The following is a 17,954-nucleotide window of genomic DNA, read 5'->3' as shown; positions in this document are numbered from 1 at the left end:
ACAGTTCATTCCAGTATTAAGAGAGGGACTAGAAAACAATAACAATACATGCAGACATGACAGGCAGAATAAAAGCACAGAGTTAATATTTCAGAATAATATATCATTGGTTTTTACATTAAGGTGAAAATCACTGATTTGAGACTTTTGTGTTTTTGTTTCCCTTTTGTGCTCCTTTAATGTATCTATTGTTCCACATAATTTCACTTTGCTCTTATTCCAGTTTCATCATTTGTCCAGTTTCAAATCCTGTGACCTGTTTCTAATGGCTGTTAATGATGGTCTTCTCTACTGTTGGTAGTGATTGTTCATCCACATACTTCAAACACACTGAACTCCATGTATTCTTTGTCTGTCTACTGCAGAACTGTTTGTGATGCTGCATCAGCACTGACCCTTTAGCCAGAAATTTTTCATAAAATGAAACTTGGTACTGGGTTTAACATCCTAAATTCAGATTTCCACTACAATTGTATTTCCCTATGTTTGATATTTATTATCCCTAATACTATGTAATACATAGAATAAACAGCTGTTAATAAAGCTGCAGTGGTGATGGAGTTGAAAGTTGCAGATAAGCACTGAGATATCTCCACCCTTTCACAATAAGTCTTATATCCACATATTTGTGACTTTGACGGCACTGACACGGTGGGATGTCCTTCAGTGGAGGTGTTTCTGCCATATTAGTTTCTGGGAATAGGAAAAGTACAGCACATTACATTAATTAGTTTGTTTGTTATTGTTTCTGTACCAGGAGTAAAACATAGATTGCACTGACTTACATAAATCAGCAGAGGGTGCAAAGTGCAAAACAGCTGGTTCCTTCAGACTGTGCGGTAGGACAAAACCTTACACCGACACTGGTTGGAAAAAGGGCCCAAACACAAGGATTAATAACTTTGGGGAAAAAAGAGGGTTTTATTTTTTTGCCGGCTTTATTTATTTTAGTTTGTTATTTTTCATTCAACGTTTGTTTTTCTAAAAATGTTGTAAAGTTAAATTGTGTTATAAAATTGTAATACAAGTGGTCATAAGAACAACACAAACCAGCAGTGTCTTTGTCATTGATGTTCAAATTCCTGGCCCTTAAAAACTTAGTACCTTCTGATACTGGTCCGATTATTATTATTATTGATCATTATCTACCTGTGCTCTATTACTACATCGTAATCAGGGTTACAGCATCATCACAACAGGTGAGTTATCAACCACAAGATGTGATGACATCAGCATCACATTAACACTGTACCGTTATCTGCACCGACCACACTAATGAAAGACACAAACAAAGAAAAATCTTAGGCCTGACAAGAGAAAAAAACCCCACAACAAACCAATTAAATAATGTAACATTTTCACACATTTGGTCACAATGTATTTTTATTTTATTTGCTCAAGTTCATAGCAGTTTATCATTTCAGCTGACAATATGTACTAGAAGAGAAGATCCTAAAGTATATGGAAGTAATGTCGAAAAGAAACACTTTTCAAAGCAATATGTGATATGAATTACTTAGAGAGTCTTTTTAATATTAGTTTTTAACCAAATTCAAGATCTGCACTAAACCAGTGCACTTCTACTTGCTTTATCAGGTATAATACTGTAACTGTAAACTAAGGCCTACACGTGTTTCCCATAGCATATGACTACATTATGAATTTTTCATGTTTCTTTTTCATGTTGAGCTGAAGCAAAGTTTGTCTCCGTATTTACAAGTTTAGTAAAAAATCTGTGCAAAACCAGTGCACTTCTGCTTGATTTATCAGATATAATGTAAGAGATAACTGTAAATGAAGCCATAAATCTGTTTCCCAGTGCATGTGAACACAGTATGATCTTTTGAAATGATTTATTTTCATGATGAGCTGAATGTCACAACGGGGGGGGGGGACTCAAATGCACGGTACTGAAGGGAAAAAATAAGTTTATTTAACAAAAATGAAAACTAAACAACAGAAGCACACAAAACCTAACACAAAAACTAAGACAGAGTCCATAGAAGACGGGAAAAAAAACACACACAAAACCTGGGTCAGAGTCCGTAGATGAGATGAATAAATGTCCGGGTTATGAGTAGAATGGAGATGAGAGAAATGGACCAGCGCTGCATGGCTGCAAACCTAATCCTTAAATAGGCCAGAGGTAATTGGCTGCAGCCACGCAGCTCCAGCAGGTGAGTCTGATGATGATAATGATGATTATGAGAAGGAGGAGCAAAGAGTCACACAGGCACAGATCCTGACACTGAAGCAGTGTTTGTCTCATGTGCATTTACAGTCGTTCAAAAAATCTTTTCCAAAGTTGATCATCTGTTTCAGTGCCATCAGTATCAGCATTTCAAGGTCATTATTTGGAGTGATTTCTGAGTGGTAGTTCTTCACAGGAAAGATGTAGTTCAGTGGAATACCCAGTGATTCACTCAGAAGCTCCACCTGTGTTGTCAAATTAACAAAATAACATTAAAGAAGTTACTGCAAACTTACACTTAAAGAGGATATTTGTGTTATTTCAATGTAAGATTACAACTCTGTAAACATGAAACAAACACATTTAAAGCTGCCTGTTTTTTCACAAACTCGCTTTTGTAGACGTTTCTTAAGTCTGCTTTGACCTCAGGACAGGCTACATCAATGTTGGTGAGAATAGCCATTTGAGGAATCCCTGAGGATAAAGAGCAGACACCAAAGATAATAGAGTTAATATTAATCAGATCATCATTTTAACTTTACCTATGAACCAACCCCCAAATTCTTTTTTGTACTCACCCATATCACTGGTTTCTTGCCTCACATTCCTCATGTTCGTCATTAATTCCTGAGACAGTAAATGTACTTTATTGGCAGAGATGACACAGATACCAGAACATGTGCTTTGTCACTCAGACTGGGGTTTGTGTTGTAGTCTGGATCATCTGTGGATAATGTGGAGTGTGGATTGAACTGTAAAAAACCAAAAATACTATTCATCTGTATTTTTTCTCCATACACTACATGTAACTACAATACATGTACATAGTTTAGATCAAATGTACCATATTTCTGCACATCACAGTTAGTTGCTTAAAAGTTTAATTCAGTTACTTTACCGTGTAACCATCTTTGACATGTCCCATCATGGCTAGTTTGATGTCCTCCTCACAAACTCCTTTGTCCTTCTCCAGGCCCATAATGTCATTGAAGACGAATGGGTAAAAGGTCCCATCTTCTTTTGTAATTCTGTATGTTTTGTACTGTAAAACAGAAGATTTAAGTTATAATAACAGAGGTGTCACCATGATCACACCAGTGTCCTTTATTATTCACTAGTTTATAAACAAACACAGCTGAGTTTTAATTCACACCTTTTTGGTGAAGGTTGTTCCACATGCATCTGCCAAAGCTCGTCCAGTCATTCTGCCTTGTAAGATGGTGTCCACAGTGTTGATAAAACTGGACTTGCCGTGAAAGACTGGTCCATGAAGCAGAATTCTAATATGCTGATCTTCATTCTTCTCATCATTACGAGGCTTAAAAGGCTCAAAACCCCTCACACACTGTAGATATTCAGCTTTAGCTCTATTAAAAAAGACAATTTAAGCATTCTTAGTATTTCTTTTTGTCTGTAGTGCTGATATATTTCACTTACTATGCAGGTAGGTGTGGCTCTGGTCAAACCAAATAACAGGAAACTACAGAAACAATGTAACAGGAAATTACACTGGCAGAATATTTGTGTTGCATTAGAGCAAAAAGCACATATTAAAGATGAATTAAAAAACACTCACTTCCATGGTACAGGTTGCCATTCTTTATCAAGCACTAGTGAGATGAAGCATGTTATTTATAAAATATAACAAACATACATAATTGTGTCAGAGTTGAACATATGTTCTTCAGTGTTTTCAATATCTTACACGGTGAAGGGGGCTCCACTTCAGGTTTAGACTTCTTTCCTCCCATAGCTGTAAAGTAAGATAAATATTTAACACTAGAAGCACTCGGAGAGTGCAGACCTCCGCCAAGGCTGATTGGTTGGTTGGTGGACTTTTGTGTCTTTGTTTCCCTTTTGTGCTCCCTTAATGTATCTATTGTTCCACAGTATCTTATCGTCATAGTCATTGTTCCACATAATTTAATTTAATAACAGGTGAATTATCGACCACAACATGTGATGACATCAGCATCACATCAACACTGTACGGTTATCTGCACCGACCACACTAATGAAAGACACAAACAAAGGAAACTCTTAGGCCTGACAAGAGAAAAAAACACAACAAACCAATTAAATAATGCAATATTTTCACACATTTGGTCACAATATATTTTTATTTCATTTGCTTAAGTTCACAGCAAGTTATCACTTCAGCTGACATTAATATGTATTAGAAGAGGTGATCTAAAGTATATTAAAGTAATGTCGAAAAGAAACACTTTGCAAAGCAATATGTCACATTATGAATTACATGTTGAATCTTTTTTAATGTTTTTTAACTAAATGAAGGATCTCCACTAAACCAGTGCACTTCTACTTGCTTTATCAGGTATAATACTGTAACTGTAAACCAGGCATGTCCAAAGTCCAGTCCGGGGGCCAATCACGGCCGACGGTCAGATTTTATACGGCCCACAGCTTGGGTTTTATATTATATTATTTATGGCCCGCTTGGACTGTTGAACCGAGTCCATGAATCAGAAAAGGTTCAAAATGCAGTTCCTCCTTTCACCTCATAGTGGCAGCACCACTCTAACTCTATCTGGCTCTGTGACCTTGCCGTGAACCTTTTTCGCTAATTTCTAACCATGGCGCCTGTAAATAAAAAAACGAAAGTTGACAATGAGGGCCGCCGCTTCCAGGAGAGATGGGAATTACAATTTTTTTTCACTGAAAATCGAGGCAGTTATGTTTGCCTAATTTGTCAAGAGACTAGGGCTGCACGATTAATCGATTTTAAATCGAAATCGGATTTTTTAATTAGGACAATTTTTAAAAAAGGGAAATCGTAAAATCGATTTCTTCTCTCTCATGCCTCCGGGCCGCGCGCCTCCGCGTGCCCGCGGGCTACCGTAGGCTCTTCCTGTGACAGCGGTCTGTCACAGAAGTCTGTGTAATGACCGGACGTTAAATCTGTTCATGAACCCACAGTACTTATACCAATATAAGCCGTGGCTTCACGCACGGATTCCGCAATTGAAATATAACTGCTGCGGATCACTCATCTTCCGTTGTCCCGGATCCGTACCGTACTGTCTTCTTCCGAACCGGGTCCGGGTCTCGGGGTCCTCAGCCTCAGCAGAGGAGCCCACACAGCCCTGTGCCCACACACATCCACCAGCTCCAGGGACAGAATCCCTCCAGTGTGTCCTGGGTCGGTCTGTTCCACGCACGGATCCCCCAGTTTAAATAGAACCGCATGTGGATCAGTCATATTAACCTGGTCCACGCACACACGCACGACTGATGCCTGTCACTGACTTACACTGGTATTACTGCTGTGTGCCCAGATACCCAGAAAAGAGAAAAAAAAAAACTTTTTTTTTTTTTTAAATAATTAATTTAGTCCTCTTACTTGCTAAATTTTTCATTCACAAATGTAAGTTCTGTAACACAAAACCACATATTATTTATGTTTTGTAAGATGTTGAAATTTATTTAAAGCTGTTAGATAAATGTGGAAACAAAAAGGTTGTAACAACTATCAGTATTTGCTCTGATTTGGACATTTTCTTATAGTGTATTCCCCCTGACAAACTTATGTTATTTTCTTGTTGTATACATTGTTTGTATACTCTACTTCATTTCAAAGATTTAATGAAGAGAAAAAACAAAACAAAACTGTAGGTTCATCACGTGATCCCATCACAGCTTTGAGGTCAGAGCAGTGGCTTGCATTGTGGGCTGCTCACGAAAACGACATCTTGACTGCTGTTGCCTTTTCTAGTTATACCCAAAAATCGAAATCGAAAATCGAGTTTTTAGAGGAAAAAATCGGGATTTTTTTTTTTTCCAAAATCGTGCAGCCCTACAAGAGACTGTTGCCTTGTTTAAGGAATTCAATGTAAAGAGACACTAGCAGACAAAACATGCTAACGCATACGACAAGCTAGCAGGGAGTGAGCGCTCCAAAAAAAATGAAGCAAATTCAAGCTGCTTTAAACTCACAACAGTGACTCTTCATGTGAACCTGGGAGTTCAATGAATTCACCACCAAGGCAGGCTACCAAGTTGCCAGGTTAGTTGCCTCTAACTGCTGGTGTTATGTACTTGTAGATGTGACACAGAATATTACTTTCTGAAGGATTTTGTGAAAGAAAAGAGTAAGAGTCATAGGTTTTCATCTTAAATGTTAACAGACTTTGCATTACTGAGTAATATATGAGTAATGATTACTCATATAAGTCATGTTTAAAATGAATGTGGGGTTAAGATTTTTATCAACTTGGAAGTTTAAGATACTCTATACAGTTTGTTCTATGTTATCTGACTCCAGATGTGAAAGGAAGGCAGAAATGTTTTTTTGTTTTTTTTTAATTTGTTCACACCTGAGTGGCTTAGATTTGGTTACATTGCCATTTTGAAAAAAAATGATATTGTGACAATGAAAATAAAATTTTAGTAGAACAGCGCATTTATGTGTAATTTTTACTGTTTAAAAAATGTCTGAAGGGACCACTGGCCCCTGGCAATGTCCACATTATCAGATCTGGCCCTCTTGAAAAAAAGTTTGGACACCCCTGCTGTAAACTAAGCCCTACATGTGTTTCCCACAGCATATGACTACATTATGAATTTTTCACAATTCTTTTTTATGTTGAGCTGAAGCAAAGTTTGTCTCAGTATTTACATTTACAAGTTTAGTTAAAGATCTGTGCAAAACCAGTGTACTTCTGCTTGATTTATCAGGTATAATATAACTGTAAATGAAGCCATAAATCTGTTTCCCACTACATGTGATTACAAAATCAATTTTTGACTTGATTTCCTTTCATGATGAGCTGAAGCAATGTTTGTCTCATGCGCATTTACAGTCGTTCACAAAATCTTCTCCAAAGTTGATCATCTGTTTTCAGTATCAGCATTTCAAGGTCATTATTTGGAGTGATTTCTGAGTGGTAGTTCTTCACAGGAAAGATGCAGTTCAGTGGAATACCCATTGATGCACTCAGAAGCTCCATCTATGTTGTCAAATTAACAAGATAACATTAAAGAAGTTACTGTAAACTTCCACTTAAAGAGGATATTTGTGTTATTTCAATCTAAGATTATAACTCTGTAAACATGAAATAAACACATTTAGACCTACCTGTCTTTTCACAAACTTGCTTTTGTAGACTTTTCTTAAGTTTGCTTTAACCTTAGGACAGGCTTCATCAATGTTGGTGAGAATAGCCATTTGAGGAATCCCTGAGGATAAAGAGCAGACACCAAAGATAATAAAGTTAATATTAATCAGGTCATCATTTTAACTTTACCTATGAATCAACCTCCATATTAATTTTGTACTCACCCATATCATTAGCGTCCTGCCTCACATTCCTCATCCTCTTCATAGCATCATGATTCAGTAAATGTACTGTATTGGCAGAGATGACACGAACCAGAACATGTGCTTTGTCACTCAGACTGGGGTTTGTGTTGTAGTATGGATCATCTGTGGATAATGTGGAGTGTGGATTAAATTGTAGAACAATGAAAAACACAATTCATTTTCTTTTTTCTCCGTACACTACATGTAACTACAATACATGTGCATAGTTTAGATCAAATGTATCATATTTCTGCACATCACAGTTAGTTACTTAAAATTTTAATTCAGTTACTTTACCGTGTATCCATCTTTGACACGTCCCATCATGGCTAGTTTGATGTCCTCCTCACGAACTCTTTCGTCCTTCTTGAAGCCCATAATGTCATTGAAGACAACTGGGTAAAAGGTCCCATCATTTCCTTTTGTAACTTTGCATGTTGTGTACTGTAAAACAGAAAATTTAACTTATAATAACAGAGGTGTCACCATGATCACACCAGTGTCCTTTATTATTCACTAGATTATAAACAAACACAGCTGATAGTAAATTATCTGTGCTGTAATTATCACTGCAGATGAAACACACTAAATAAAAGAATATTATCTTTCATTATGCATGAAATACAATACATGAACTTGGTTATTTCTTCCTCAATTTTAATTCACACCTGTTTGGTACACGACTTTCTCTCAGATGCATCCACCACAACTCATCCAGTCACTCTGCCTTGTAAGACGGTGTCCACAGAGTTGATAAAACTGGACTTGCCGTGATGAATTGGTCCATAAAGCAGAATTCTAATACGCTGATCTTCTTTCCTCTTATCATTATGAGGCTGAAAAGGCTTAAAACACCTCACAAACTGTAGATATTGCTTTACACCACTAAAAAAAAAAAAACATTTAAGGATGTTTAGTATTACTTTTTGTCTGTAGTGCTGATATATTTCGCTTGCTATGCAGGTAGGTTTAGCTCTAGTCAAACCAAATAACAGGAAACCACAGAAACACAGTAACAGGAAATTAAACCAGCAAAATATATGTATCATGCACAAAAAAACGTTTGTGCTGATTAAGAGTATTTGGTGTTAATACAGCCACACCACAAGGGGGCTGTCTTGAGCTAAAAACTACTTACTGTGTAGCAGAAGCAGAAGCCGGTTGTTGATGTCAAGACATGAACAATGCAGCAGCCTAGTTAAAAAATAAAAGGCTAAAGCTGAGAAACCCACGTCTATTTTTTATGTTTTATTAAAAACATAACATGGTACCAGGAGTTGGCCTATGAAGACGGATGTCATGGAAAGTGTGAAGCCGCCGGATGCCGTCAACCGGAGTGGAAATGTGGACTGTGAGTGGCGAACTTTTAAACAGCGGTTTATGCTATATCTGCAAGCTATCGGCCTGGATAGCAAGCCAGACGCACGGAAGATTGCACTGCTTCTTACCGTGGCGGGTCCACAAGCGGTGGAGGTATACAACACGTTTGTTTTCGCTACTGCAGAAGATAAAGATAAGTTTGACGTGGTAGTAAGAAAGTTTGATGAACACTGTTCGCCTAAAAAGAATGAAACGTTTGAGAGGTACGTCTTTCGCTCACGTATACAACAACCTACAGAGAGTTTTGATACGTTTCTGACTGACCTAAAGCTAAAAGCAAGAACATGCAATTTTGGACAGCTACAGGAATCTATGATAAGAGACCAGATCGTGTTTGGAATTAAAGATAAAAAAATGAGAGAAAGACTGTTGCGAGAGGCAGACTTAACATTGGATGGCGCCGTGAAAATATGCCATGCCAGTGAACTAGCTCTACAGCATGCAAAAACCTTCAGCGGGTCAACGAGGGACGCAGACGCGGAAGGGACAGCTGTAGCTGCAGTGACCACACGACAAACAGGACACAAATATACAAAGGTGCACAACAAAGGATCAAGAGAGACAGAAACGTTTCATTGCAAAAGATGTGGCACAAAACATGCAAGACAACAGTGTCCAGCTTATGGTAAGATGTGCAATAAGTGCAAAGGACAAAACCATTTTGCTAAACAATGCTTCACAAAGAACAAGCAAAACCAAAAAGACAGAGTACACACAGTGGAGGAAACTGCTCTCAGTGACACGTTTTTCGTGGGCCTGGTGACACAACAGGACACACCCATGGAACAGGTGACGGTCAATACAGTGGAGCAGGACAAATGGACAGAGACATTACCAGTGAATGGAGCCCTGGTCACATTTAAACTGGACACAGGAGCCAAAGCAAATCTGGTGAATGAGCTGGATGTGAAAGCAATGAAGGTAAAGCCACACATTTACCAAATAAACAGTACACTCCAAGCATATAATGGACAGCCAATCAACACCAAAGGTAAATGCAGACTCAAGGTACAAGTTAAAGGGAAATCTCACAGCCTGATGTTTATTATAGTACCAGAAGGACATGAGTCATTGTTGGGAGACAAAGCATGTGAGAAACTAGGCCTAGTCAGACGTGTCTACAGTATAAGCAATTCTGAGCCAAACAGTGTGAAAGCTATAGTGAACCAGTACCCAGATATATTTAAAGGGTTTGGAGTCTTGCCTTTCACCTACAAGATACAGCTGAAAGTAGGAGCTCAGCCTGTAGTTCATGCTCCTCGTCGTGTTCCAGCAGCGCTTAAGGACAAGCTAAAAGAGGAACTGGATCGAATGGAGTCACTGAAAGTGATAAGAAAAGTGGAGGAACCGACTGAATGGGTTAATTCCATGGTGTGCATTAACAAACCAACAGGTGCTCTTCGAGTGTGCATGGATCCAAAAGACTTAAATGCGAACATAAAAAGAGAGCACTATCAGATACCTACAAGGGATGAAATAACAAGTGAAATGGCTGGCGCAAAGTTTTTTAGTAAACTGGATGCATCACAAGGATTTTGGCAACTCAAGCTTCAAACAAACTCCACTATGACCTGTCCAACTACTTTTTCTTTACTTTTCACACTCAGAAACACTTAAGGAATCAATAGGAGAATTGATAAGGAATTGGACTGATAAGCAAAACTGATAATGGCGTTGATATTGATCAGATCCTATCAGTTCCCACCCCTGGTGCAGATATCTCTTGTGTCCATAAGGTGCCAGCTTTAATGCACATTTGTATGTTTGTTGTTTACATGTTATTACTTGAATGTTTCTGCAACAGAAAGTACATTGTGCATGTTACTTTATTAGTGTTTTTTTCAAAATACAACTTGGTTATATTATTTCAGTGTGTGTATAAGTACTTTTTGAACATTTTGAACACATTTCAACAATACCGTGCTAATAATGATAACCGTGATAATTTTGGTCACAATAACCGTGATATGAAATTTTCATATCGTTACATCCCTACCCCCAAATTCATTTTTTGTACTCACCCATATCACTAGCATCCAGCCTCACCTTCCTCATCTTCTTCATAACATCCTCATCCAGTAAATGTACCTTATCAGCACAGACGACACAAACCAGAACATGTACTTTGTCATTCAGACTGGGGTTTGTGTTGTAGTATAGATCATCTCTGGATAATGTGGAGTGTGGATTGAACTGTAAAAAAACAAAATACTATTCATCTGTATTTTTTCTCCATACACTACATGTAACTACAATACATGTACATAGTTTAGATCAAATGTACCATATTTCTGCACATCACAGTTAGTTGCTTAACAGTTTAATTCAGTTACTTTACCGTGTAACCATCTTTGACATGTCCCATCATGGCTAGTTTGATGTCCTCCTCACAAACTCCTTCGTCCTTCTCAAGGCCCATAATGTCATTGAAGACAAATGGGTAAAAGGTCCCATCTTCTTCTTTTGTAATTCTGTATGTTTTGTACTGTAAAACAGAAGATTTAACTTATAATAACAGAGGTGTCACCATGATCACACCAGTGTTCTTTATTATTCACTGGATTATAAACAAACACAGCTGAGTTTTGATTCACACCTTTTTGGTGAAGGACTTTCCACCACATGAATCCGCCAAAGCTCGGTCAGTCATTTTGCTTCGTAAGACAGTTTCCACAGTGTTGATAAAACTGGACTTGCCGTGACCAGTTGGTCCATGAAGCAGAATTCTAATATGCTGATCTTCATTCTTCTCATCATTACGAGGCTTAAAAGGCTCAAAACCCCTCACAAACTGTAGATTTTCAGCTTTAGCTCTATTAAAAAAGACAATTTAAGGATGTTTAGCATTACTTTTTGTCTGCAGTGTTGATATGTTTCACTTGCTATGAAGGTAGGTGTGACTCTGGTCAAACTAAATAACATGAAACTACAGAAACACAGTAACTGGAAATTACACCAGCAGAATATTTGTGTTACGTAAGTGCAAAAAGCACATATTAAAGATGAATTTAAAAACACTCACTTCCATGGTACAGCTCGCCATTCTTTATCAAGCACTAGTGAGATAAAGCATGTTATTTATTAAATATAACAAACATGCATAATTGTGTCAGAGTTGAACATATGTTCTTTAGTGTTTTTAATATCTTACAAGGGGGCTCCACTTCAGGTTTAGACTTCTTTCCTCCCATAGCTGTAAAGTATGATAAATATTTAACATAAACACAAACACATTCAACGTAGATATGAATGTTTTGTATATAGTCTATAATAAACATTACATAAACATTCCAATAAAAATTTTATTGTTTACCAAGAAGAAAATATTCTTTCTATTATCCATCTCTGTCTCATTTTATTTTCAGATCAACTCAACTCCATGTTTTGTTTTGTTTTTTTTACCACAAATGATAAATTGTCTCAAATAACATTCATTCAGTTTCAGTTAAATCACATTAAACAGATAAACAGACCTACACTGGTTACATGTGGTAGTTATGGTTACATTTCACACTGACGACATCTGTCATCTATTACATTCATCACTGCTGAAAACAAACATGTATGTTTGGAACTTTCATACTTTCCTAAAAGTGTGTGAAGGTCGTTATTATAACTATGAACTACAGCACAATGTTGCCACAAGTGATAATTTTAATGTTACATTTTTAATCCTGGATGTGAGTTCAACAGGTTTATGTAACTAAGAGCACAGTTACTGTACAATGGTTGTTTTTGCAGGTGTTAATAAATATAATTTCATGTGACTTAAGCTACAGAATATATAGGAATGGTTTTTTGCTTTTTTTGTTTTCTTTTTCAATTTCACTGATATGGTTTTCTTCTAAGACACGAGAGCAGTGGTGAATCTTTGAGTTACGGGGAAAAATGTTGTTTGAGGTGCAAAGCTATAAAACAATTATTCTTTTAAGAATATACCACCATGTAATTGCTGTATGAGAAACAGTCCCAAACTGCTCAGCATTTGTGAGTATTTATCAAAGTTGTGAACTACAAGTTAAAAAAAAGTAAGTTTGTTCATTAGTTTTACTGTTGTGTGAACTCAGCCTCAGTTTCTTATGAATAAAGTCAAACAATTAAAATAAAAGAACGAATAACTCTACCTTCAGTGTGTGCAGTCGGTGGAGTTGTTTCCTCTGTTGTCGACTTTTATCAAATTTTGACTTGTTAACTTTCACTTTCTTTTGGAGCATGTGATGTGGTGTATTGAGCCATTTCATACTGGATTTAGTGTCGTGGTCATAAACACAGCAGACAGGTTGTGGGTTGAATGTGCTGTAATCTAAAAAAAGAGCAGGAAGCTTCTAGGCATCACAGTTCATTCCAGTATTAAGAGAGGGACTAGAAAACAATAACAATACATGCAGACATGACAGGCAGAATAAAAGCACAGAGTTAATATTTCAGAATAACATATCAGTGTTGCTTACATTAAGGTGAATATCACTGATTTGAGACTTTTGTGTCTTTGTTTCCCTTTTGTGCTCCCTTAATATATCTATTGTTCCACAGTATCTTATCGTCATAGTCATTATTCCACATAATTTAATTTAATAACAGGTGAGTTATCGACAACAACATGTGATGACATCAGCATCACATCAACACTGTACGGTTATCTGCACCGACCACACTAATGAAAAACACAAACAAAAAAAAATCTTAGGCCTGACAAGAGAAAAAAAACACAACAAACCAATTAAATAATGCAATATTTTCACACATTTGGTCACAATGTATTTTTATTTCATTTGCACAAGTTCATAGCAGGTTATCATTTCAGCTGACATAAACATGTATTAGAAGAGGAGATCTAAAGTATATTAAAGTAATGTTGAAAAGAAAAAGTTTGGAAAGCAATATGTGATATTATGAATTACATGATGAATCTTTTTAAATGTTTTTTAACTAAATGAATTATCTCCACTAAACCAGTGCACTTCTACTTGCTTTATCAGGTATAATACTGTAACTGTAAACTAAGCCCTACATGTGTTTCCCATAGCATATGACTACATTATGAAGTTTTCACAATTCTTTTTTATGTTGAGCTGAAGCAAAGTTTGTCTTAGTATTTACATTTACAAGTTTAGTAAAAGATCTGCGCAAAACTAGTGCACTTCTGCTTGCTTTATCAGATATAAGACATAACTGCAAATGAAGCCATAAATCTGTTTCCCACAGCATGTGACTACAAAATCAACTTTTGAAATGATTCTTTTTCATGATGAGCTGAAGCAGTGTTTGTCTCATGTGCATTTACAGTCGTTCACAAAATCTTCTCCAAAGTGGATCATCTGTTTCAGTGCCATCAGTATCAACATTTCAAGGTCATCATTTGGAGCAATTTCTGAGTGGTAGTTCTTCACAGGAAAGATGCAGTTCAGTGGAATACCCAGTGATGCACTCAGAACCTCCATCTATGTTGTCAAATTAACAAGATAACATTAAAGAAGTTACTGTAAACTTCCACTTAAAGAGGATATTTGTGTTATTTCAATGTAAGATTATAACTCTGTAAACATGAAACAAACACATTTAGACCTACCTGTCTCTTCACAAACTTGCTTTTGTAGACGTTTCTTAAGTTTGCATCGACCTCAGGACAGGCTACATCAATGTTGGTGAGAATAGCCATTTGAGGAATCCCTGAGGATGAAGAGCAGACACCAAAGATAATAAAGTTAATATTAATCAGGTCATCGTTTCAACTTTACTTATGAACCAACCCCCAAATTCATTTTTATACTCACCCAAATCACTAGCTTCTCGCCTCACATTCCTCATGTTCGTCATTAATTCCTGAGACAGTAAATGTACTCTAGCGGCAGAGACGACACAAACCAGAACATGTGCTTTGTCATTCAGACTGGGGTTTCTGTTGTAGTATAGATCATCTGTGGATAATGTGGAGTGTGGATTAAACTGTAAAACAGTCAAAAACACAATTAATTTGCTTTCTTCTCCATACCCTACATGTAACTACAATACATGTACATAGTTTAGATCAAATGTACCATATTTCTGCACATCACAGTTAGTTGCTTCAAAGTTTAATTCAGTTACTTTACCGTGTAACCATCTTTGACATGTCCCATCATGGCTAGTTTGATGTCCTCCTCAAGAACTCCTTTGTCCTTCTCCAGGCCCATAGTGTCATTGAAGACAAATGGGTAAAAGGTCCCATGTGCTCCTTTTGTAATTTTGTATGTTGTGTACTGTAAAACAGAAGATTTAACTTATAATAACAGAGGTGTCACCATGATCACACCAATGTCCTTTATTATTCACTAGATTATAAACAAATACAGCTGATAGTAAATTATCTGTGCAGTAATTATCACTGCAGATGAAACACACTAAATGAAAGAATATTATCTCTCATTAAGCATGAAATACAATACATGAACTTGGTCATTTCTTCCTCAGTTTCAATTCACACCTTTTTGGTGAAGGAATTTCCTACAATTGTATCCGCCAAAGCTCGTCCAGTCATTCTGCCTTGTAAGATGGTGTCCACAGAGTTGATAAAACTGGACTTGCCGTGACCAGTTGGTCCATGAAGCAGAATTCTAATGCACTGCTCTTCATTCTTCTCATCATTATGAGGCTGAAAAGGCTCAAAACCCCTCACAAACTGTAGATATTCAGCTTTGGCACTATTAAAAAAGACAATTTAAGGATGTTTAGTATTACTTTTTGTCTGTAGAGCTGATATGTTTCACTTGCTATGCAGGTAGGCTTAGCTCTAGTCAAACCAAATAACAGGAAACCACAGAAACAGGAAATTACACTGGCAGAATATTTGTGTTGCATTAGAGCAAAAAGCACATATTAAAGATGAATTAAAAAACACTCACTTCCATGGTACAGGTCGCCATTCTTTATCAAGCACTAAAAAGACATAGCACGTTATTTATCAAATATAACAAACATGTATAATCATGTCAGAGTTGAACATATGTTCTTAAGTGTTTTCAGTATCTTACACGGTGAAGAAGAGGGCTTCACTTCACGTTTTTGGAACATCCAATTCATAGCTGTAAAGAATGCTAAATATTTAATACTAACATTAACATAACACAGACATGAATGTTTTGCATATAGTCAATACTAAACATTACATAATCGTTACAAGCATCATTTTACTGTTTACAAAGAAGAAAATATTTGACAGTATTTTTAATATCATTCTCATTTTATTGTCAGATCACTCAACTCTATTCTTTTTACCACAAATGATAAACTGTCTCAAGTAACATTCATACAGTTTCAGCTAAATCACATTAAACAGATAAACAGACCTACACTGGTCACATGTGGTAGTTATGGTTACATTTCACACTGACGACATCTGTCATCTATTACATTCATCACTGCTGAAAACAAACATATATGTTTGGAACTTTCATACTTTCCTAAAAGTGTGTGAAGGTCATTATTATAACTATGAACTACAGCACAATGTTGCCACAAGTGATAATTTTAATGTTACATTTTTAATCCTGGATGTGAGTTCAACAGGTTTATGTAACTAAGAGCACAGTTACTGTACAATGGTTGTTTTTTGCGTGTGTTAATAAGCATAATTTCATGTGACTCAAGGTACAGAATATGTAGGAATAGTTTTTTTCAGTTTCACTGATATGGTTTTCTTCTGTGAAACAAGAGCAGTGGTGAATCTTTGAATTATGGGCAAAAATACTGTTTAAAGTGAACAGCTACAAAATATTAAATATTTTGATATCATACCACCATGTAGTTGTAGTATACTAAATGAAACAGTCCCAAACTACTCAATTTTTGTCAGATTTTATCAAAGCTGTGAATTGTGAGTTAATGAAAGTAAGTTTGTTCATTTGTTTTACTGTTGTGTGAACTCAGCCTCAGCTTTTTATAAATAAAGTAAAACAATTACAATAAAAGAACAAATAACTCTACCTTCAGTTTGCACAGTCGGTGGAGTTGTTTCCTCTGTTGTCGACTTTGATATTTGTTTTACTTGTTATCTTTCACTTTCTTATAGTGCGTGCTACATGGACTATCAAGACATGTCATACCAGTTTTAGTGTCACGGCCACAAACACAGCAGGCAGGTTGTGGGTTGGATGTGCTGTATCTAAAAATTGAGTAGGAGGGTTCTAGGCATCACAGTTCTTTCCAGCATTAAGAATGTGAAAAAGAGAAGGAGTGAAAATAACAATACATGCATACATGACAGGCAGAATAAAAGCACAGAGTTAATATTTCAGAATTTTATTAAGGTGAATATCACTGATTTGAGACTTTTGTGTTTTTGTGTCACTTCTGTGTTCCAGTTTGCTGATCCCTATAAAACCCATTACTTGACTGCTGGATAATATATCTATGGTTCCTCAGTATCTTCAGGACATTTATTACTTCATGAGAAACTCAAGTGCTGAACTCCTGGGAAGTCCTCTGCTTTTCTGCATTAGTGACCCCCACTTTGAATTTCTGATCAATCACACAATAATTTTCAGACACCGCACGAGAAAAAAGTTCTGTTGATGGTATGAGAACAAGCAGTAAGAATATGGGACCAAAAGTCATCGTTTTGGTAGGTAAAATATACTGTTTTAGATTTAATAGGTGTTTTTCCAACACACAATAGCCAACAGAGGAGAAGAAATGGATTTGGTCACAGACAGACTAAAAAATAAGTGGTAGTTTCAGTGAGTATAATGTATTAACATGTTTATGGTTTTTGTCATTTTATTAAGTAAATATCTAATTTTTTTTAGGCCAACAGAGAAGGCTTTCCTGGCCCTGACAGCCCACCACTGCATGGTGGGACCTCATATACATGAGGCTGAAAATCATTCACATGTGGCAGATACTTATCTTTGCGTCTACTGAAAGAACATCAGTACAATAGTCATCACAGTTCTCAACATCTTATTGTCAAGGGTTTTCAAGTAAATGCATAAATGGAAGAAAACTGTGCATGAGGTTGGTTTTACTCACAATGGCTGGACTGGTGGACTACGTTCAGGTACACTCACTTTTATGGGAGAAACATGA

At 36.6% G+C, this 17,954-nt stretch overlaps 3 protein-coding genes across 3 annotated transcripts in view; all 3 read right to left on the bottom strand.

Moving 5' to 3' along the window:
* LOC115424810 (interferon-induced protein 44-like) overlaps positions 1-17,954 on the bottom strand; it is a 34,758-nt gene that overhangs the window by 3,407 nt on the left and 13,397 nt on the right. The window contains exons 2-6 of the mRNA XM_030142226.1: positions 12,043-12,084; positions 11,914-11,947; positions 11,488-11,704; positions 3,090-3,233; positions 2,863-2,943 (exon numbers count right to left, since the gene is read on the bottom strand). Coding sequence (XP_029998086.1) covers positions 2,863-2,943; positions 3,090-3,233; positions 11,488-11,704; positions 11,914-11,947; positions 12,043-12,084 — 518 coding nt within the window. The remainder of the gene's footprint in view (positions 1-2,862; positions 2,944-3,089; positions 3,234-11,487; positions 11,705-11,913; positions 11,948-12,042; positions 12,085-17,954) is intronic.
* The window catches only part of LOC115423645 (interferon-induced protein 44-like), a 108,149-nt gene that overhangs the window by 78,864 nt on the left and 11,331 nt on the right, over positions 1-17,954 (bottom strand). Inside the window, exon 2 of the mRNA XM_030140569.1 lies at positions 3,897-3,944. The gene's annotated coding sequence lies outside the window, so the exon portion shown is untranslated. The remainder of the gene's footprint in view (positions 1-3,896; positions 3,945-17,954) is intronic.
* On the bottom strand, positions 13,643-16,991 carry LOC115423646 (interferon-induced protein 44-like). Its single transcript, XM_030140570.1, has 8 exons — positions 16,854-16,991; positions 15,902-15,952; positions 15,773-15,806; positions 15,355-15,571; positions 14,984-15,130; positions 14,666-14,837; positions 14,461-14,561; positions 13,643-14,332 (listed from the first exon to the last, which is right to left on the bottom strand). The coding sequence occupies exons 2-8, from the start codon at positions 15,948-15,950 to the stop codon at positions 14,162-14,164; spliced, it is 891 nt and encodes a 296-aa protein (XP_029996430.1). The 5' UTR covers positions 15,951-15,952; positions 16,854-16,991; the 3' UTR covers positions 13,643-14,161.

Source organism: Sphaeramia orbicularis, chromosome 8 (assembly GCF_902148855.1).
Source record: "Sphaeramia orbicularis chromosome 8, fSphaOr1.1, whole genome shotgun sequence".
Classification (NCBI taxonomy): domain Eukaryota; kingdom Metazoa; phylum Chordata; class Actinopteri; order Kurtiformes; family Apogonidae; genus Sphaeramia; species Sphaeramia orbicularis.
This window is presented reverse-complemented; position numbering and strand designations above follow the sequence as displayed.